Source organism: Doryrhamphus excisus, chromosome 15 (genome assembly GCF_030265055.1).
Source record: "Doryrhamphus excisus isolate RoL2022-K1 chromosome 15, RoL_Dexc_1.0, whole genome shotgun sequence".
NCBI classification, from domain to species: Eukaryota; Metazoa; Chordata; class Actinopteri; order Syngnathiformes; family Syngnathidae; genus Doryrhamphus; species Doryrhamphus excisus.
In genome coordinates, this window is record NC_080480.1 from 11,980,950 (window position 1) to 12,003,478 (window position 22,529).

Below are 22,529 nucleotides of genomic sequence, written 5' to 3' on the forward strand. Positions count from 1 at the left end.
TTCATTCATTTTCTACCGCTTTTTCCTCACGAGGGTCGCGGGGGGTGCTGGAGCCTATCCCAGCTGTCTTCAGGCGAGAGGCGGGGTACACCCTGGACTGGTCGCCAGCCAATCACAGGGCACATATAGACATAACAAATAAATAAATAATAGAGGTTAATTCTGAATGAACATATTTCTTTGCCTACACTGCCAATGACACTCTCTTATCTGTGTGCTTGACATGTGCTGAGAAATTTGCACGGTTGAAAGACATTTTCAAAACAAGCACTCCGCTTTCTCTGCAAAGTGCCCAACATTTGATGGGTATAAAGAGGAGCAATTTCAGAACTACTGTAGATTGAGCAAAGCAAACATACTTTCAAGAAGTGCATGAACACTACAAACTCAACTACAGCTGCTAGTGCTGTGGCTGCATATGCGATCATAAGAGGAGGGAAGCTGTTCACATTTGGAGAAGACACGAAGGAATCATTCATATTCTATTCTCCAATTTCAGACAGTCAAGGACGGGACCAACAGAATGGCAACAAACTGGCTAAAGGTTGCTTATTGCTTATTCGTGCCCATATTTATGAGCACAGTATTATTTGCTTTTTATATACTGGGAGCTATGGGCCACTGCTGTTGTATGTATGTAAATGTATATTTACCTCTTGGCAGCTGGTACTGCAATTTAAATTCATTCATTCATTTTCTACCGCTTATCCTCACGAGGATCGCGGAGGGTGCTGGAGCCTATCCCAGCTGTCTTCGGGCGAGAGGCGGGGTACACCCTGGACTGGTCGCCAGCCAATCACAGGGCACATATAGACAAACAACCATTCACACTCACATTCATACCTATGGACAATTTGGAGTCGCTAATTAGCTTAGCTAATTTTTTGGAATGTGGGAGGAAACCGGAGAAAATCCATGTATGCACGGGGAGAACATGCAAACTCCACACAGAGATGTCCGAGGGTGGAATCGAACAAGCTGTGTGGCCTGTGCACTAACCACTCGTCCGCTGTGCAGCCATAACAATATACAGTATTTTCTGGACTATAATTCGCTCCGGAGTGTAAGTCGCACAAGGCCAAAAATGCATAATTAGGTAAAAAAAAACCAACATACATCTACGTCTGAGTATTAGAATAAAAGAATAGAGAACAGGCTGAATAGGTGTAAGATATGCTAACACAATGGTTAACACAATGGCTAACCTATGAAAAAAGTGCGACTTATAGTCCGGAAAATACTGTATATTATATCCACAAAAACAAATAAAGTAAAATGATAAATATTTGAAAAAAAATAGAAAACTCACGCATACACTGGGAGAACATGCAAACTCCACACAGAGATGACCGAGGGTGGAATTGAACTCGGATCTCCTAGCTGTGAGGCCTGCGCGCTAACCACACGACCGCCGTTACAGCTAAATTGAAAGGAAAGGTGTGCAAAACTGTGGTGAAACCAGCCATGTTGTTTGGTCTGGAGACAGTGCCACTGAGGAAATGACAGGAAGCAGAACCGGAGGTAGCAGAGATGAGGATGCTGAGGTTCTAATTGGGAGTGACCAGGATGGATAGGATCAGGAAGGAGTACATCAGAGAGACATTACCCACGCATGCACGGGGAGAACATGCAAACTCCACACAGAGATGGCCGAGGGTGGAATTGAACCTGGGTCTCCTAGCTGTGAGGCCTGCGCACTGACCACTCGTCCACCGTGCAGCCCACAATTTAAATTCTGTACAAAAAAGGTTTTGAAGGAGAATGATGTCAAATACTTTTTACATACTGTTTTATCTGGGTATTGAATAAGTATCAGGAATTGAAAATTTCGGTATTGTGACAAACATAGTTAGCAGCATCACTAAACACAACTATAACTAAATGTTTGCCTTCAATTGTAATAGATTCAATAGGCTGTTAACTTTCTTTTGAGTCGACTTTTTGTTTACTGGAACCTGAATGTTTTGGGAAACGACTTCATAATTGATTCAGAATACTTGAAATGCTTTTTATGTTTTTCAGCCTGCAGGGAGTATACTTTGCATCTGTGACCTTTTTTGTAGTTATTACATGAAACATGTCCTCTATTCGAGTCAAAGTCATAAATCTTTTCCCACGAAACGTAGATTTGCGTGATGGACTATGCGTGTTTGTCACTGACTGTTTCTATGAAGTCAAAGTCGAACGACAAATCCGAACATACAAAAAAAAAAAACAACAAAACACCCAAGGGATGTCATAACCACACTCCCGTGTCTGCTTTAACAAGCCTCCCAGACATGCATAATCAAACACAGATCTCAGGAGGCAGGGAGCTGAGGTGATAACTGGCATTGCCTGTCAACCTTTAGCAACCCAGTGTGGAAGGCTACGTCTAACTCGTCTACATGTAGTCTTTTGTGTAGTCATAGCGTTGCAGTGCTTTTTTTTTTAATTGTGTTGCTGTATTGTATTCATGAATGTTGTGGTTGTGGGTGATGATTGAGCGCACAAAATCCTTGAGAACTTTTACTGCTTTGTGTCAAAAAGGAAGATTTTTCTTTTTTTTGTGTACTGCCTTACAGCTTTGGAGGTCATATTTTGTCACATTGAATGTGTCTTTGTCCTTTGTGCATCTCCGCCACTTGAGCCTCGCTAATTGTAAACCTTCTGGCTTTTGTTGTTGCTCCCGATCTCTTCCTTTCCTGTTTGTCTGTAGGAAAATGCTGCTTGTATCGAAAATATCCCATGGGTGGAGAAACCTGTAGTGTTCCTCCAATTACTGTACCTGTATTTCCTTTACAATCATTACAGCCATGGCTCTAAAATACAGAGATGCAGTAAATGAATAGGTATACATAAATAAATATGACAACTTTTTGCCAATACTAATTCAAAAAGCATGGTTGTTTGTCTATATGTGCCCTGTGATTGGCTGGCGACCAGTCCAGGGTGTACCCTGCCTCTGGCCCAAAGACAGCTGGGATAGGCTCCAGCATACCCGCGACTCTAGTGAGGATGAGCGGCATAGGAAATGGATGGATGGATGGATGCATGATTCAAAAAGGCCACAAAGTCACATGCATCACAGTGACCCCGCCCAAAAAAAACAATAAAAACCAACACATTTTTGTCACTTTCTATAAAAAAGTATTTAAAAAAATAAAACCATCAGGAAAAAACAGAACATATAAACTATTTGTCTGACTAGTGTCTGGCTCGTGATCCCACTTCTGACGCCGAGCTTCCCTCAAAACTGTGCTGTTTCGGTAAAATTTGGTTGTAAAAACATGTTTTGAACTTCAACTAGTGGGGATGGTACAATTTGAAATAGTTTTTTAAAAATAAAAAACATCATCATTTTATTGTGCAGTTTCCATGACTGAAAGACCACTTCACTTGTGAATCAATTCAAACTGGATTGGTGCTCATATGACCCAGGACATACACAAGAACGTACTTTGGGAAAATAACACACAGTGAAGATGTATGAGCTTCAAGAATATGGCTAATTCAAAATGTAACACAGTTGCATGATCACACAGCGAGCACTTGTTCTAATGGTCTTTCCAACTGAGAATGCAGTTATTGACTTATTGAGGGCAGTAATCCCACTTCTGATACCTTCTCAAGACTGTACTAATTTACAAGATTGTCCATATGTTTATTAATCAAAAATATTACCAGTAAACTACAGCTGGCTCCATGATAGATGGCTTAATGGCGTACAGTAGCAATCCCACTTCTAACGTCTAAATTTCTAAAAAAGAAAATACCTTCTCAAGACTGTACTATAGCTTACAAGGTTGTCCAAATGTTTATTAATCAACAAAGTTACCAGTAAATTACAGTTTTGTCCATGATAGAGGGCTTCATGGTGTAAAGTAGCAATCCCACTTCTAACGCCTAATTTTCTAAAAAAAAAAACAAAACGAACACCTTTTCAAGACTATACTATATCTTATAATATTGTCCAAATGTTTATTAATCAACAAGGTTACCAGTAAATTACAGCTTTGCTCCATGATAGATGGCTTCATGGTGTAGAGTAGCAATCCCACTTCTAACGCCTAAATTTCTAAAAAAGAAAATACCTTCTCAAGACTGTACTATAGCTTACAAGATTGTACAAATGTTTATTAATCAACAAAGTTACCAGTAAATTACAGTTTTGTGTTTTGTGTAGAATAGCAATCCCACTTCTAGCGCCTAATTTCCCAAAAACACCTTCTCAAGACTACTATAGCTTACAAGATTGTCCAAATGTTTATTAATCAACAAAGTTACCAGTAATTTATAGCTTTGCTCTATGATAGCACTTCATGGTGTTGAGTAGCAATCCCACTTCTGACGCCTAATTTGCTGAAGTCACCCCCTCCTTCAAGACTGTAGTGTGTCACCTACAAGGTTCTCCATGTATACCTGTAATGGGGGAAGGTTAGTGGAAGTGGTTGAGGTAGTAACCAGATATGACTCCTCTGTAAGCTTCAACTTTGAACTCCCTTAAATTTTCATGAGAACTCGACACAGTCAGGGAGTACGGTTCTGCGCCGCGCTCCCTCTAGCCCATTGTATGAATCCCTCATCATTTTTTTTTTCCACCACTCTTGAGCTGATGACAAGAATTTATTCATCATTCACTCACACTAATCTGTAGATACGCCCGTGTTTGTTTGCATGTATCAGCAAACGGCCACCTGGGTAATTAGAACTATCCATCGGACCGAGTGGAGAGGAAATGTCTTCCCTCACGTCTCCACCTCAGTGGGGTTCAATACTCTTTGTTCCGACCTAAAAATAACCACACTCGCCTTCTCTCTTTTTGCTGGAAAATGAGTATTCCGTAAAAGCACCTGCTGGAAAACTACTTGTGTACTATACATTAATTAATAACTGATGATTTAAACCTCTTTTTGTCTTTTTTGATACACTTTTGGGTTCCAGATTGACAAAATGTGTCTGGAGGGTGTTGAGCTGATCTGGCACTGCAGGTGGCTTCTCTGTCTAATTTCGTTATCTCCAAGGGGATTGCTATAATTCTATTATAATTTCACCAATTCTACCAGATTAGCTCTTTGTAAAATACACTAGAAAGGGTCAATGAGGATGAAGAGGATTACCGATATACCATGTGAGCTTTTGTTGTCATACAAACATGATGCATAATGAGCATTTTGTCATTTCTACAAACACACTGAAGCATTTTGGGTAGTGTAAGCTGCTTTGTAATGCCCTTATCTCTGCGCCGAGGCAATTAGTCTGTTAAAACAAAGCTCCCGGTAATTAATCCTAACATCCCTGACGATACAGTATGTCACTGTGTCACCTCTGCTCCAACCGTTTCACACACTCCTCAATATTTGCAAGAAAGCATCCGGAGAGAGTGTTGCACTCGTTTACCAGTCAACACATGAGTCATAAAAATGGAGATTTACGAGAGAGGAATTAAAAGTACTTCTTTTAATGAGGCACTCCTGTTATATTTCTTACTTTGTTCTTCTGCTGTCAAGATAATGCTATTAGTTTGTTGTACGATATATGGATTCGACCTCTGTCATTTACCGCAGTCCCCTTGTGTGCGTGCTAACATGATGCTAAATTGTAACCAGACAGGCCAGGTGGTTTGTTAGACAAACTGTTTCACATGAGAGAAATATTGAACGTGAATATTGAATGTACCATCTGTCAAATCCAATTACATGAACAAGTTTCAAAGGAAACTAAGGATTAGTGCTCGATTGCCAATTATCCTGTTTAACATGCTGAACAAGCTTTTTTTTGCCGGCATTTGTATTGCATTTCTGATTTAGTGCCTATATTCTAATGTTTGTATGTATACACATGACTGTGTTTACATTCACATTTACTGCGGACAAGTGGTTAGCACGCAGACCTCACAGCTAGGAGACCTGAGTTCAATTGCACGCTTTTCTCCCCGTGCATGCGTGGGTTTTCTCCGGTTTCCTCCCACATTCCAAAAACATGCTAGGTTAATTGGCGACTCCAAATTGTCCATAGGTATGAATGTGAGTGTGAATGGTTGTTTGTCTATATGTGCCTCTCGCCCAAGGACAGCTATGATAGGCTCCAGCACCCCCCGCGACCCTCGTGAGGATAAGCAGTAGAAATTCACAATAAAATTAAAAGTAAATTCACATTTAGTGCAGCCAAATGGTTAGCACGCAGGCCTCACAGCGAGGAGACCCGAGTTCAATTCCACCCTCGGCCAGGTTAATTGGCAACTCTAAATTGTCCATAGGTGCATATGTCGCGGCCATGCTGGAGCCTATCTTAGCTGTCTTCGGGCGAGAGGTTGGGTACACCCTGGACTGGTCGCCAGCCAATCACAGGGCACATATAGACAAACAACCATTCACACTCACATTCATACCTATGGACAATTTGGAGTCGCCAATTAACCTAGCATGTTTTTGGAAAATGGGAGGAAACCGGAGAACATGCAAACTCCACACAGAGATGCCCAAAGGTGGAATCGAACCCGGGTCTCCTAGCTGTGTGGCCTGCACGCTAACCACTCAACCACCCGTCAATTGAATCATTCATTCATTCATTTTCTACCGCTTTTCCTCACGAGGGACGCGGGGGTGCTGGAGCCTATCCCAGCTGTCTTCGGGCGAGAGGCGGGGTACACCCTGGACTGGTGGCCAGCCAATCACAGGGCACATATAGACAAACAACCATTCACACTCACATTCATACTTATGGACAATTTGGAGTCGCCAATTAACCTAGCATGTTTTTGGAATGTGGGAGGAAACCGGAGAACATGCAAACTCCACACAGAGATGCGCAAAGGTGGAATCAAACTCAGGTCTCCTAGCTGTGTGGCCTGCGTGCTAACCACTCAACCACCGTCATGTCATGGAAATATCTTTTATTCAAAGTAAAGATGTGTTTCTCAGTTCCAATAAAAGTGCATTTGCGGTAGTATGGCATCTTACTTTCTGTAGCTGATGGCTCCATAATTCAAAGGACGCTGATTGGAATAATGTCTTAAAGCTTGGCAGGACTGATCTGTAAAACTGCATACTTGTCCTCACTCCAGATTCAACGACCTTGCAAGCTTAACCAAAAGCAGGGTTTTCCTTCTTTCTGTGGGAATGGTTCCAAATGCAAAGGCCAAGCTGCCATCATGAAGAAGCCTGATGCCTGCATGCTCATCCCGAGTATGACATCATATGACTGCATGACGCTAATGTTGACGTACAGCCTTTTTTCCCTTCGCTGTTATCGGAAACAATGATTAGATTCCACTACTGTGATTGTCACCACCAGTGTGTGTGTGTGTGTGTGTGGTTCAAAGGTGTGGAAGCGCCGACTGACGTTATTCCTGATTCATACAGTATGTTCTATGTAGGCAGTGGCGAGAAAAGGAAAAACCCGATCATTCACAGTGAATTCTTATTTAAACAAAATGTGACATCTCATAGAGAATGATGCATGTGCTTCTCTTTTGCACTGATGCAAAAGCTCTTTTACATTCCTTTGACAGCTGAGATCTTTAAAGCCTTCCATCCCAAAAAAACTACTTTGCTTTTCCCTCATGGATTAAAAGAGGTTGTGGTCTGTTTTAGATATATATATATATATATATTTATCCACTTTTGAATTTAAAGAACGAATAAGGAGCCTGCTTAATGGAATGTAAGCCTTAACAAGCCCAAAAATTACATTGTGTTTTAATACATTGAATCGATTTGGGGTCAAACCTTGTAAATGCAGGTTTTTTTTACCATTATTAAAGCCCTACAGAAGTGAATAACACCCCTATGGTCACCTATACACTTAGTACTTGTATTACTCACTATAGTAAAAAATAAGCTATCTTGGAAAAAAATAAAATAAGGTAGACTCACATGTTTGCATTGACAGTGTACTTCCTGGTATATGGTGATTAATCAAGATGAATTAATTTGAAAACTGGGATTATTCATTCATTCATTTTCTACCGCTTATCCTCACAAGGGTCGCGGGAGGGTGCTGGAGCCTATCCCAGCTGTCTTCGGGCGAGAGGCGGAGTACACCCTGGACTGGTCGCCAGCCAATCACAGGGCATATATAGACAAACAACCATTCACACTCACATTCATACCTATGGACAATTTGGAGTTGCCAATTAACATGTTTTTGGAGATTTGAACTCAGGTCTTCCCAATCTCTTGACTGTGTGGCTACCATGCCAACCACTCGAACACCGTGCGACCCATTTTCAGTGTGTTGTAGCTTATTAATTAATTCATTCATTCATTTTCTACCGCTTATCCTCACGAGGGTCGTGGGGGTGCTGGAGCCTATCCCAGCTGTCTTCGGGCTGGACTGGTCGCCAGCCAATCACAGGGCACATATAGACAAACAACCATTCACACTCACATTCATACCTATGGACAATTTGGAGTCACCAATTAACATGTTTTTGGAGATTTGAACTCAGGTCTTCCCAATCTCTTGACTGTGTGGCTACCATGCCAACCACTCGTCCACCGTGCGACCCATTTTCAGGGTGTTGTAGCTTATATTTTTGCAAATCATGGGAATGTAATCCAACATAGAAGTTTTATGTGTGCCATGTGTCCTCTTTATTTTCTGCAAGCTTGTTTGTTCCACTTGTATCTTCACTAAATCCAGCTTGCATGTACGGTTTATTTTTGTGGATCGTTTTATCATAAAAATGACAAGTGTGGGGGTAACTTTTTTTTTTTTTTTTTGCTGAGCTGTTTATCCCTTTTCTCTCCCTGGCTGCTTCATTTCCTCTTTATTAGTGAAAGAGATGAATATGTCCCGGGTGCGCCGCCACTGCTCCTCCAGCGAGGGCAAATTCATCTCTGACACACTCCCAGAGTATGAGGCTTGGTTTGGCCTTGTTTGTGCAAACACTCATTATACTGAAGGAACATGCTCATTATCAAGAACACAACCTCCTGGACTTGTGTCCGGTGTGACTTAGAGACAAAACCAAGCCTGCAGAACCCACAAACGAATGCTGGTGTGTAGGATAGAGTGTGGGTGTGTTTGCATGTGTATGAGCTTGTCAACATCCCCACTGCGGTTGATTGACATGTCGCTTACTAATGTCGCTTTCTCCTCGTCTCTTCTTTCAGTGTGCTGTTTTGTGGTTCACAAGCGGTGCCATGAGTTTGTAAGCTTCTCCTGTCCCGGAGCTGACAAAGGTCCCGATACAGACGTAAGTACCATGCTTGACTTTCCTCTACTGTATGTTATACGTATGTCACTCGCTGGCTGCTTTGATGATTTCAATAGTGTGGAATTGATAAATGATTGAAGCACATGAGATATAAAAGTGGAATACGTTTATGTCAATCTGTTTTGAAGCCATACACAGATGAATATATTCAGATCTCATATTCATATCTCTATCCCTTGTTTCTCTCCACTTTCCCAGAAGTGTTTGTTGTCATAAGAGTCGCAATGTTTAGCGTCAACACTGAAATGACGTGTCCAATAGAAAATCCGCTGTCAATTAATTTTCATCGGACCGAGTACTTAGCGTGCAGGCCACACAGCTAGGAGACCCAAGTTCGATTCCACCCTCGTGCATCTCTATGTGGAGTTTGCGCGTTCTCCTCGTGCATGCGTGAGTTTTCCCCAGGTACTCCGGTTTCCTCCCACATTCCAAAAACATGCTAGGTTAATTGGTGACTCCAAATTGTCCATAGGTATGAATGTGAGTGTGAATGGTTGTTTGTCTATATGTGCCCTGTGATTGGCTGGCGACCAGTCCAGGGTGTACCCCGCCTCTCACCCGAAGACAGCTGGGATAGGCTCCAGCACCCCTGCAACACTCACATTCATACCTATGGACAAACTCCACACAGAAATGGCCAAGGGTGGAATCGAACTTGGGTCTCCTAGTTGTGGTGCCTGGATGCTAACCACTCGACACCATGCAGCCCACAATACATACTTTCTGAATATGAGTAGTTATGTATATTGTACATGAATTTAGTATAGTAAGTATAGTAAGTCATAAGTCGACATGATCGACCTTGGCTGCCGAGGGGTTAGCCCACAAGGCCGAGTTCATTTCCACCCTCGGCCATCCCTGTGTGGAGTTTGCATGGGTTTTCTCCGGGTACTCCGGTTTCCTCCCACATTCCAAAAACATGCTAGGTTAATTAGCGACTCCAAATTGTCCATAGGTATGAATGTGAGTGTGAATGGTTGTTTGTCTATATGTGCCTTATGATTGGCTGGTGACCAGTCCACGGTGTACCCCGCCTCTCACCCGAAGACAGCTGGGATAGACTCCAGCACCCCTGCAACCCTCGTGAGGATTAGCGGAAAAAAATGAATGAATAAATGAATGATCAACCTCTTACTATAAAACATATACATAAAAGTAAGGATGTCTGATTTTAGCATAAAAATGCAATATCGGTTGATATCAGGTCTATTCTTGAAAAGTATTACTTAATAATAGTAATAGTTAAAATGGGTTTTCATACTGTAAATGGTCATTTTTGCCTGCAACCCTCATGAGGATAATGAACATGCAAACTCCACACAGAGATGGCAGAGGGTGGAATAGAACTTGCTCACCACTTGTCCGCCGTACAGCCCGAACCCACCACAATGATTCAATTATTCGAAACAACAAGCTCCAGAATCATTTACCAATCCAAGATAATAATCATTAGTTCCAGCCCTAACTGATTCCCTGTTGCTGTTTTTGGACTGTATTACACTTAAAAATAGAGTCCTTAACCGACCGTTGTATCTCCCATGTGACGTAGTATTTGTTGTCGTTGCTGCTCTTTTCATCAACACATCAGGTGCAATAACGGTGGACTTCATTTGCGTGTCTTTCCCACAAGCCCAGCAGGGTGGTGACGTCTGACCTCTGTCCCCCCCCCCCCCCCCCCCCCCCCCCTCGCCAAACCCCTTGCTGGGGAAATGTTATCTATGTTTGTAGTGGGCAAGTGACTGCACCTCACACAGTACCCCAGACAGTGGACCTTGAGCTTGCACTTCCCTATGGTCATTAATGGAGAGGTAGAGGTCAAGCAGAGCCGGCGGCTGCCCTTATGTCTGTCTGCTAGCATGTCTTAAGCAGTGGAGTCCTAACTACCCAACACTAGAAAAGGTTATCACTGCAATGCCAATTTGCATTAAAATATGCAAAGAAAACTTGCAAATATTTTGTATTTGACTATGAAAAGACTGTTTTGAATGAATTACAAAGTAGATGTAGTCATGTTATTTTGATACCATTCAATATAAGTGGTTAGCACGCAGGCCTCACAGCTAGGAGACCCAAGTTAAATTCCACCCCATATATGTGTGGAGTTTGCATGTTCTTCCCGTGCATGCGTGGGTTTTCTCCGGGTACTCCGGTTTCCTCCCACATTCCAAAAACATGCTAGGTTAATTGGCGACTCCAAATTGTCCATAGGTATGAATGTGAGTGTGAATGGTTGTTTGTCGATATGTGCCCTGTGATTGGCTGGCGACCAGTCCAGGGTGTACCCCTCCTCTTTCCCGAAGACAGCTGGGATAGGCTCCAGCACCTCCACAACCCTTGTGAGGATAAGCAGTAGAAAATGAATGAATGAAAGACCAATATTTTGCAGTTTTGTGTATTAACCTACAGATAAGAAACACCTCCAATGTCAGTATGATTCCTCATATTTCTTATATAAATAATACATACTTATGTACATGGTTGTTTGATAACCTTTGAGACACTTTTTTCCAGCAACACTCAATGTGTGAGTGTGCTCTGGGGTCAGTTCACTATTATCAGTTGAGATGCTGAGATTGGAGGGCTGCACGGCGGTCATGTGGTTAGCGTGCAGACCTCACAGCTAGGAGACCTGGGTTGAATTCCACCCTCGGCCATCTTTGTGTGGAGTTTGCATGTTTTCTTCTTGCATGCGTGGTTTTTTTCCAGGTACTCCGGTTTCCTCCCACATTCCAAAAACATGCTAGGTTAATTGGCGACTCCAAATTGTCCATAGGTATGAATATGAGCCTGAATGGTTGTTTGTCTATATGTGCCCTGTGATTGGCTGGCGACCAGTGCAGCCTGCCTTTTTCCTGAAGACAGCTCACCCTCGTGAGGATAAGCAGTAGAAAATGAATGATGCTGAGATTGGAGTAAACCACGTCTTTAAATTGTGAGATGCAGTCACATGTCAACTGACGGCCTTCTGAGCGATTATGACTCATAAAAAGCCGTCCATCCATCCATCCAACCATCCATCCATGTCACCACTACTCCTCCATCTCTGCCCATCAGCTTCTGAATCAGAGAGCTGTCATCACTTTCTCTCTCTCACACACACACACACACACACCCATATACACAACATCATCACCTTCTTTTGCTCCACGCTCGACCCCAGTGTCCGCCCTGGCGCGTGAATGGCGTCATCCGTCCGCTTTGATCCGCTCGCTGATCGACATGTTGGAAAGAGCCAGATGTCGGTATTAGCATTAGAGTGAAAAGGGGCTTTCATTCAGCACATTGTGGAGTGGAGGTGGGAAATAGTGCAGTATTATCAGTCAAGGACCACTCCGGAATTAGTGACTCATCTATAGAGAAATAAATAATGTGTCTCCCGGGCACGTTACGTGCGCACAAAAAGACCTCCATCTTTGTCACACGTACACACACACACAGCGGGTCCCTTACTAATCTTTCCTTTTTCATATGACTTCATGTCACTGATAGATTTTTAGGCTCAGTGACTGTCGGGGGGATTACGTTTTGCATGTTGCCCTTACTCGCTTTTGGAAAATCCTCTTCCCAACCATCTGTCTTTTGGCCTGATTATCAACACGGCTGCAGCATGTGCTAGCTCATTTGGATCACGTGTCATTTTGCCTTACTCAACAATTCCGAGAACGGTTTCAAGTGTTTGTGTCATTTTTGTCAAGCAATAATAATAATAATAGTATAATAATAATAGTAGTCACTGCACAGCTTGTATAGCGGTATAGATGTACTCTCAAATAAGTCGAATTATTGTCGAAATATATGACGATACAAAGTAAAACATGGCCAAAAATGTCAATATTTTGTGCTAGCACCTTTGTTATGTAACACTGCCTTAATCCTTTTGAGCAGGGGTTTCATTAGCCCCCTACCTACATTGGCCTTATTTATTTTTTTTTTTTACATCAAAGTGAAGGAAATGTGGATTTTTTTGTTTGTGTTTTTTGTGAAAGAAAATACATTTCTGGGGATCACAATAGATGAAAATATGACCTGGAAGCTTCATATTACAAATATACAACATAAGGTGGCGATAAACATTTTAATATTGAACAAAACAAAACTTGTTCTCAATCAGAAATCACTCCACACTCGTTATTGCTCTCTTATATGGTTCTACCATATCTTAATCTTCACTCCCTAAATGTACTGCAAAAAAGGTCAGTAAGGATAATTCATAATGCCGCCTACAGAGAACATACTAACTCCTTATTTCTAAAATCACAAATGCTTAAACTTGCTGATATAGTTCATCTTCAAACAGCTAAAATAATGCATAAGGCTAAAAATAACCAATTAGCTAAAAATGTCATCCAATACTTCTCTACAAGAGAGGAGAAATATGATCTCAGGGAAGAACTACATTTGAAACACTTATATGCTAGGACTACGTTAAAAAGCCATAGCATTTCAGTATGTGGAATCAAACTATGGAATGGATTGAGTAAGATCCATAATTAACTTAATCCATCCAGATGAAGTAACATCCACCAGAGAATTCCAGTCAGAACCTGTGCAGTTCTAGTGAATTCCATGCCCAAAAGCACATTCATTATGTGGTGCTGGAGCCTATCCCAGCTGTCTTCGGGCTGGACTGGTCGCCAGCCAATCAAAGGGCACATATAGACAAACAACCATTCACACTCACATTCATACCTATGGACAATTTGGAGTCGCCAATTAACCTAGCATGTTTTTGGAATGTGGGCGGACCTGGAGAAAACCCACGCATGCACGGAGAGAACATGCGAGAACAAATGGCCGAGGGTGGAATTGAACTCAGGTCTCCTAGCTGTGAGGCCCTCGCGCTAAACACTCATTCGCCATGCAGCCCGAGTCATTTTTAGTGGCAAATAAATCTATACAATGTACTACAGTACATTTCCATGATATTATCCCTTTTGAAGATATACTCTCATAAAATTGCGGAAATTTGAGGATGTACTCACTTCCCGGTAAGCATTCCACACTGACTCACTCACTCGCTCAATCGGGTTAAACTCTTACAAGCCCTCGTCGTGTATCAACATAAACAAGTAGGACCAGCGCCAGCACCTCTGCTCCTCATCACACTCATCATCAGCATCCAGGTCTGCCCATAATTGGACTGCTGCAAATGACACCGTGGGCCCTAATTACTGGTGAGATGAGGAGTAAATTGCAGGGAAAAAGAGGACTTATAGGTTTCTAGTACACCTTCTTCCTTTTCAGAATACAGTATATCCTATTGTAGCTACATACGTATACAGTATATTCTCGTCCCCACAGTCAATGATCGGTTGACTGGTCAGTGAATATAAAGATCCAAATATGTATTCTCTCTAGACCGGTTTCAGTCATTTGAGGTGCAAAACGATAGTCGTTAAGATACAGTGGAGTGAGACCTCTGCCAGCCAACGATAGTCTTATAGGACTAAATAAAAAAAACTCCAATTGAATGCAGTACAAATTTTCTGTCAGATTTTTTTAATGAGCATTATTTACAGGCTGGCTGCACAGTAAGTGACAGCTAAGTCACAGCTAAGTGACCTGGGTTCGATTTAGGTCACACATTCCAAAAACATGTTAGGTTAATTGGCGACTCCAAATTGTCCATAGGTATGAATGTGAGTGTGAATGGTTGTTTGTCTAAATGTGCCCTGTGATTGGCTGGCCACCAGTCCAGCCTGAAGACAGCTGGGATAGGCTCCAGTATGCCCGTGACCCTCATGAGGAAAAGCGGTAGAAAATGAATGAATGAATGAATGCAGTACAAATTTTCTGTCAGAATTGACAGACGTTTTTTTGAATGAGCATTATTTACAGACTGGTTGCACGGTGAATGAGTGGTTAGCGCAGGCCACACAGCTAATTGACCTGGGTTTGATTCCCCGCTCTGAAAACTCATGTGGAGTATACATGTTCTCCTCCCACATTCCAAAAACATGCTAGGTTAATTGGTGACTCCAAATTGTCCATAGGTATGAATGTGAGTGTGAATGATAGAAAATGATATTTAAGCATTATTAGAGCCTTCTAGACATGAAATAACACCCCTATATTGAATTTTAAACTCTTATTACCCAAATTTGTAAACAAAAGGAAATAAAACCTTTTAGGGGCTGCACGGTGTGCGAGTGGTTAGCACACAGGCTTCCCAAATAGGAGACCCATATTCAATTCCACCCTCGGCCATCTCTGTGTGGAGTTTGCATGTTCTCCCCGTGCATGCGTGGGTTTCCTCCCACATTCCAAAAACATGCTAGGTTAATTGGCGACTCCAAATTGTCCATAGGTATGAATGTGAATGGTTGTTTGTCTATATGTGCCCTGTGATTGGCTGGCGACCAGTCCAGCCTTTTGCCCGAAGACAGCTGGGATAGGCTCCAGCATGCCCACAACCCTTGTGATGATAAGCGGTACAAAATATGGATGGGTAAATATTTACAGGCTTTTGTGGACCACAAAAAAACAACCAGCCTTTGAGTTTGCGGGCAAGAACTGATGAAAATTATTTGACATAACAGTTGGATTATCATAAATATAGTGATTACACTCCTGAAAACATTCTTAAAGTGAGAAAAAAACAACATTTTTCAGTATTTTCAATGACTAATATTCATCTGTCAATCAAAAGTAAGCATGGCTATCCGTGTCAAGGCTGAATGTCTGATACAGCTCGTGTATTGGAGCTCATTAGAATGACGTGAAGGCGCCGCTCTGCTTCCAGTTCAGCGGTTAAATATCAGCTGCAGCCAAATGAGGTCATGTGTAAATCAGCTGCAGTTTGTCACTTAGATTACCAGAGGCACACTTTAGCTCCTCTGTGCTGGGACTGTCCATGTTCCAAAAATGTCACCGGGAAGAGGACACTGGCTTTTCTACTAAATAAAACCCCATGCTATTCCTTGTGTAGTGGATATTCTGATAATTATATATGTAAATTCATAACGTGAAACCCTGCAGGAGCTTATATCCTTCACCCTGACAGGTAGTGAGCAGAGACATGACATTGTCCTTGTTCCTTTCCTTTACCTCATCACATCATTGGCACATGTGGAAGCTTAATGCTTATTATTTCCTCGCCTCAAAGGTTAGTGCTTGTGTCTCGATTAGAGGCGCCGTCATCCGTATTAACTAAAAAGTATGACTTGTCACTTCTTTAGCCTTGTATTCATCATTCTGTCTTCAGGTTCAAGTTGAATAGTGTTGTAATAGCTAACATAATAAGGAGTTCGACCCCGAAATGTGATATGAAAAATGTCATACTGTGTGGATAGTGATATTTATAGATGCAATTTAAACACGTTATATTTTTTGATTAATTATTAATTATTAATTATTATTTATTTATTTATTTTATTCTATTTTTTATTTTTTATTTATTTGTATTTTATTTTTATGTTTATTTTATTTAGTTCGTTTTTTATTTTTATTTTTATTTTTATTTTTATTTTTATTTTTATTTTTATTTTTATTTTTATTTTTATTTTTATTTTTATTTTTATTTTTATTTTTATTTTTATTTTTATTTTTATTTTTATTTTTATTTTTATTTTTATTTTTAAATAATAATAATAATAATACATAAAATAAATAGTAATACATTTTTCATAATAACAAGTCATTAATAATAAGCGGGGCACCAATCACTCAGCTAGGCTACATCAACTTTATATCATATTCAGTTGCTTGTTGCTAGGTAGAGTTCATGGGGCACAATCACAACTGCCCCGTAGGAAAGAATGCTTTGTAAATTCAGCCTACAGTTGTTGCTTGTCAATTTAGGCTTTGAATTTTGTGACATTGATCTAGCATGATTTTTTAAAATTAAGTGAATTTAAATTAATAAATCATCGCTGTTTTGTTGTTGTCTACATCCTATTATTAGTTTTTAAAAAATGCATATTTTAGCAAAGGTTTTTTTTGCCATATGGCTATATTAACCAAAATCCACACTGGTTAGCAGGTGTTACTAATGTTACGTCACTGTTGCCATAGACATTGAGTCTATGTTTATATATAGGTATTTTGGGTTATACAAGTATAAAGGTGTATGGGGTGTTATGTCATGTCTGGAGGGATATAATAATGTTAAAAAACATATTTATAACCTTATTTAGAAGGTTGTAAACACGTTTTCTATGCTCAAGCTACGGAAATATTGGTATGTATAAATAAGGACTCCTCCAGTTCCACTCCCACAGTGAATGCTACAAGGCTTCCATCCAGCTCTACAACAGATTATTGTCCATCCATCCATTTTCTATACAACTTATCCTCATTAGGGCCGTGGGGATATGCTGGAGCCTATCCCAGCTGACTTTGAACATTCATACCCATGGACAATTTAGAGTCGCCAATTTATTGTTTGTATTTTTCTTCTGCAACTCAGCTACTGAACTGCTGTCCTGCCTCACAGGCATCAAACCGCCGGTCCCAGGTCATTACATCTCCACAGTTCTAACCTGCAGCAACAGCTGGAAGAGCTTCATGACCGGCCCCCCCACCTTACTCTCAAGCTTACGCAATTCCAAATCTCCCGTCATGCTAAGTGAACAGATAGCAGCTTTAAGCCCGGGGAGCCAAAACCTTCCCTCGCCGCATCAACACGACGCAGCCTGAAGATACAGTGAATTAACTTTGATGGCGATCCCCTATACAGTATGGAGGTCACAAAGTTAAGCCACAAGAGTCGAAAGATCACTTGTTACACGCCATGAAATGCTGCTCCCAACACCGAGAGGCTAAAGAATCACAATCTGTTCTTATTTCTTAAGCTGCTCCAAGTAAATGCATGTGTTCTTTTTCATTGGAGGCATATTACATCACGTTGGGTTTTTTTTACGTACAGCATGTTACATTATGCAAAAGCATTAACCCACGTATCAAATTTAAAGTTAGTAATGCATAACCCTTTATGTCTCACAAAACGATTCGCTTTATGCATTAAGGTGATTACATCAACATGCATTATTGATTTCCAAAAAGTAATTAATCTTGAGTTCAGAAATTACCATTTACAGTACGGAAAAAAAAGTCTTTTTTTTCATTCATTCATTCATTTTCTGCCGCTTTTTCCTCACGAGGGTCGCGGGGGTGCTGGAGCCTATGCCAGCTGTCTGTGGGCGAGAGGCGGGGTACACCCTGGACTGGTGGCCAGTCAATCAGAGGGCACATATAGACAAACAACCATTCACACTCACATTCATACCTATGGACTATTTGGAGTCGCCAATTAACCTAGCATGTTTTTGGAATGTGGGAGGAAACCGGAGTACCCGGAGAAAACCCACGTATGCACGGGGAGAACATGCAAATTCTACACAGAGACGGCCGAGGGTGGAATTGAACCCTGGTCTCCTAGCTGTGAGGTCTGTGCGCTAACCACTCCACCGCCGTGCCGCCATTTTGTTTTTAACTATTACTATTATTAAGTAATACTTTTTCTAGAATAGCGCTGATATCAACCGATTTTGCATTTTTATGCTGATATCGGACATCCTTAATTTTATATATATATATGTTTTATAGTAAGATGTCGATCATTCATTAATTAATTCATTTTCTACTGCTTATCCTCACGAGGGTCCGGAGGTGCTGGAGCCTATACCAGCTGTCTTCGGGCGAGAGGCGGGTTACACCCTGGACTGGTCGCCAGCCAATCACAAGGCACATATAGACAAACAACCATTCACACTCTCATTCATACCATTCATGGACAAACGCCACACAGAAATGGCCAAGGGTGGAATCGAACTTGGGTCTCCTAGCTGTGAGGCCTGCGCAACAAACACTTGACAGCTGTGAAGCCAATTTCCAGATTAATACATTTAAATATGTTAACCTAGCATGTTTTTGGAATGTGGGAGGAAACCGGAGTACCCGGAGAAAACCCATGCATGCACGGGGAGAACATGCAAACTCCACACAGAGATGGCCGAGGGTGGAATTGAACTAGCTGTGAAACCTGCCCGCTAACTTGACTATCTTGCAGACAATTTTTAATGGACAATTTGACACTGTGAACATGCGAACTCCACACAGAGACGGCTGAGGGTGGAATTGAACTCGCGGGCTCACCCCTCGGCAGCCGAGGTCGATCATGTTGACTTATAATTTATTATACTTACTATACTATATTCATGTACAATATATATAAATACTCATATTTAGACAGTATGTATTGTGGGCTGCATGGTGGAGAGTGGTTAGCGCCCAGGCCCCACAACTAGTAGACCCAAGTTCGATTCCACCCTTGGCCATCTCTGTGTGGAGTTTGTCCATACGTAGGTATGAATGTGAGTGTGAATTTTTGTTTGTCTATATGTGCCCTGTGATTGGCTGGCGACCATTCCAGGGTATACCCCGCCTCTTGCCTGAAGACAGCTGGGATAGGCTCCAGCACCCCTGCAACCCTCATGAGGCGGTAGAAAATGAATGAATATATATCATCTACATTTATAGTAGGTGGTAGCTTGACTGGTAGCTTGGTAGTGTGAGAATCCCAAGCAATGAAAACAAACATGTTAATGTAAATCATGACAATAAAGTTATTTGTATTTCAATTGACAATCCATGTTAAGAAGTCCTAATCATTAGCATTCATTCCACAATGGAAAACTCCCTAATGAGAAAAGTTAACTTTTCTTATGATCCCAACGAAATGATTAAAAGTGATTCATTTGCGATTTAGTTCCAAATCGGCTTTATTTGTGTGACGTCCCCACTGGAAAATGAAAACAACTTCCTAATAATAATACGCTGATTTAAATAGAGATATCATATTTCCGTCTGCGGTGTCTTAGTCTTTAATGAATTTTGGGGCGAGTCGGCCATGTTCTCCTGCCCGAGGCACGCAGCAATAATGAGGTGTTGGAGAGTACGAGGGATGTGAGGCTTCCTCCTACTCCCAGTAGCAAAGTCATTCTTGGATATTACAGTGTACTGTACATCAATAATATATTTGCCTTTTTTATTCATCTGAAGGCATCTCCAGTTGACTTTCATATGACGTGTACTCTACAACATAATTAAACACCTTCTTTCACTGTAAATATATCCAAAGGGGGGGTAGCCCCTGTGTATGTTATTCCTCACACCTCTTCCTGTGTGCGTGTCTATTAAGGAGTAGCTATTTCAGTCCAGTAGTTGATAGCGTGTGCAAATGAAAACAGCACATGTCTAAATGATGGAGTGTGAAGAACATCCCCAGACTCTGGTGCAAAGAGAGCGAAGATGATGTGTTGGCTCTCACTCGCTGTCCACTTCTCTTCTTGACGATTCATGTGTATGTTCTTGTATTTTGACAGTTGTTGCTTGTTGATTTACGCTTTGAATTTTGTGACTTTGATCTAGCATGATTTTTCAAAATTAAGTGAATTTAAATTAATGAATCATCGCTGTGGAATTTAACCCTGGTCTTCTAGCTGTGAGGTCTGCGTGCTAACCACTCGACCACCGTGCAATTACAACCTATTGTTAGTTAAAAAAAATGCATATTTTAGCAAAGGTTTTTTTTGCCATATGGCTATATTAACCAAAATCCACACTGGTTAGCAGGTGTTACCAATGTTACGTCACTGTTGCCATAGACATTGAGTCTATGAGTCTGGAGGGCTATAATAATGTTATAAAACATATTTATAACCTTATTTAGAAGGTTGTAAACAAGTTTTCTATGCTCAAGCGACGAAATATTGGTATATATAAATAAGGACTCCTCCAGTTCCACTCCCACAGTGAATGCTACAAGGCTTCCATCCAGCTCTACAACAGATTATTGTCCATCCATCCATTTTCTATACAACTTATCCAACTTATACTACTTTGATGGAGTGTGAAGAACATCCCCAGACTCTGGTGCAAAGAGAGCGAAGATGACTTGTTGGCTCTCACTCGCTGTCCACTTTCTTCTTGTCGTTATTATTCTTATCTGACGATTCATGTGTATGTTCTTGTATTTTCTATCAAATTAACCACAGAGTCTACTATTGCTGCTGGATGTGTGGTATGCAAACAAGTACAAGAAATATTTGAGTTAATATCGCTTCTCTGGGAGTGCTTTTGTGCAGCCGTGTGTTGGATGGATGGCATGTTAAAGTCCCCACTCGATGTCCTTCCCCTCCCCACTCAAGTTTGACAAAGTCATGCAAGCAAGCAACCAAGCAAGCAAATAGCACGCAGACCTCACAGCTAGGAGACCCGGTTCCAATCCCACTCTCGGCCATCTCTGTTTGGAGTTTGCATGTTCTCCACATGCATGGTTTTTCTCCGGGTACTCCGGTTTCCTCCCACATTCCAAAAACATGCTAGGTTAATTGGTAACTCCAAATTGTCCATAGGTATGAATGTGAGTGTGAATGGTTGTTTGTCTATATGTGCACTGTAATTGGCTGGCGACCAGTCCAGGGTGTATCCCGCCCCTCACTCGAAGACAGCTGGGATAGGCTCCAACACCCCCACGACCCTTATGAGGATAAGCGGTTGAAAATGAATGAATGAATGAAGAACACAAGGTCCATTCACGGACATCGGGTCATTACATTTTTTTTTTTTTTGAGCAAAGACCCCTGACTGGTTCAGAATCACTTATATATGATATCGATGTACTGTATTAGGGGTGTGGTATGGGTGTGATACGGTACAGGTAAACCATGGTATGGTCCATACCTCGGTATATGGGTTCCATTTTGGGCTAGGTTTCGGTTTTATTTTAATCCTTTAATTACTTACTCAAAATGTTTTTGGTCTCACTCAAATTTCTTCTTTTGCATTTTGAAGCTCTACTTAGAACCTTTTTTTTCGAATTTTGCCCATCTTTCTGTCAAACATAAACACGTATTTCTTTCCATTTTCTGTGCATTCTAGCTCGTGAAAACTAGTTAATATGAGCTAGCTAACTAATACCTATTTTGCTGCTAAAGCATATATTAACTAAGCTACAGCGATATTATTATTGTAGCAGCTAACATTAATAACTATTTTACTAACACAACATGTTGCTAATCGCTAGTCTCAGCGTCATTCATAGACAGAAGAGTGGATACCTAGCTCTCAATTTCGCTACAAAGACTCAACAAGATGCTCGTTTGACGTCACGATTATTTACCTGAGGACTGGATCACAGGTCCTGTGCTGGAAGATACAGCCATCCCAATGAGAGCGGACATTGTAAGTGTTGTCGCTGTATCTATGTTGCTGTTGTTGACCGAATATGTCGGAAAGAAGTATGGGTAGTGTTTTAAATAATCAAAATACATCAAGATACTGCAACTATTACATGTTGTCATCAGTGTACATGTTAATGCATGAT

At 41.2% G+C, this 22,529-nt stretch overlaps 1 protein-coding gene across 1 annotated transcript in view; it reads left to right on the forward strand.

Annotated features, from left to right (window-relative positions):
* prkcab (protein kinase C, alpha, b) overlaps positions 1-22,529 on the forward strand; it is a 103,516-nt gene that overhangs the window by 27,883 nt on the left and 53,104 nt on the right. The window contains 1 exon segment of the mRNA XM_058048973.1: positions 9,099-9,181. Within this exon segment, the coding sequence (XP_057904956.1) occupies positions 9,099-9,181 (83 nt within the window).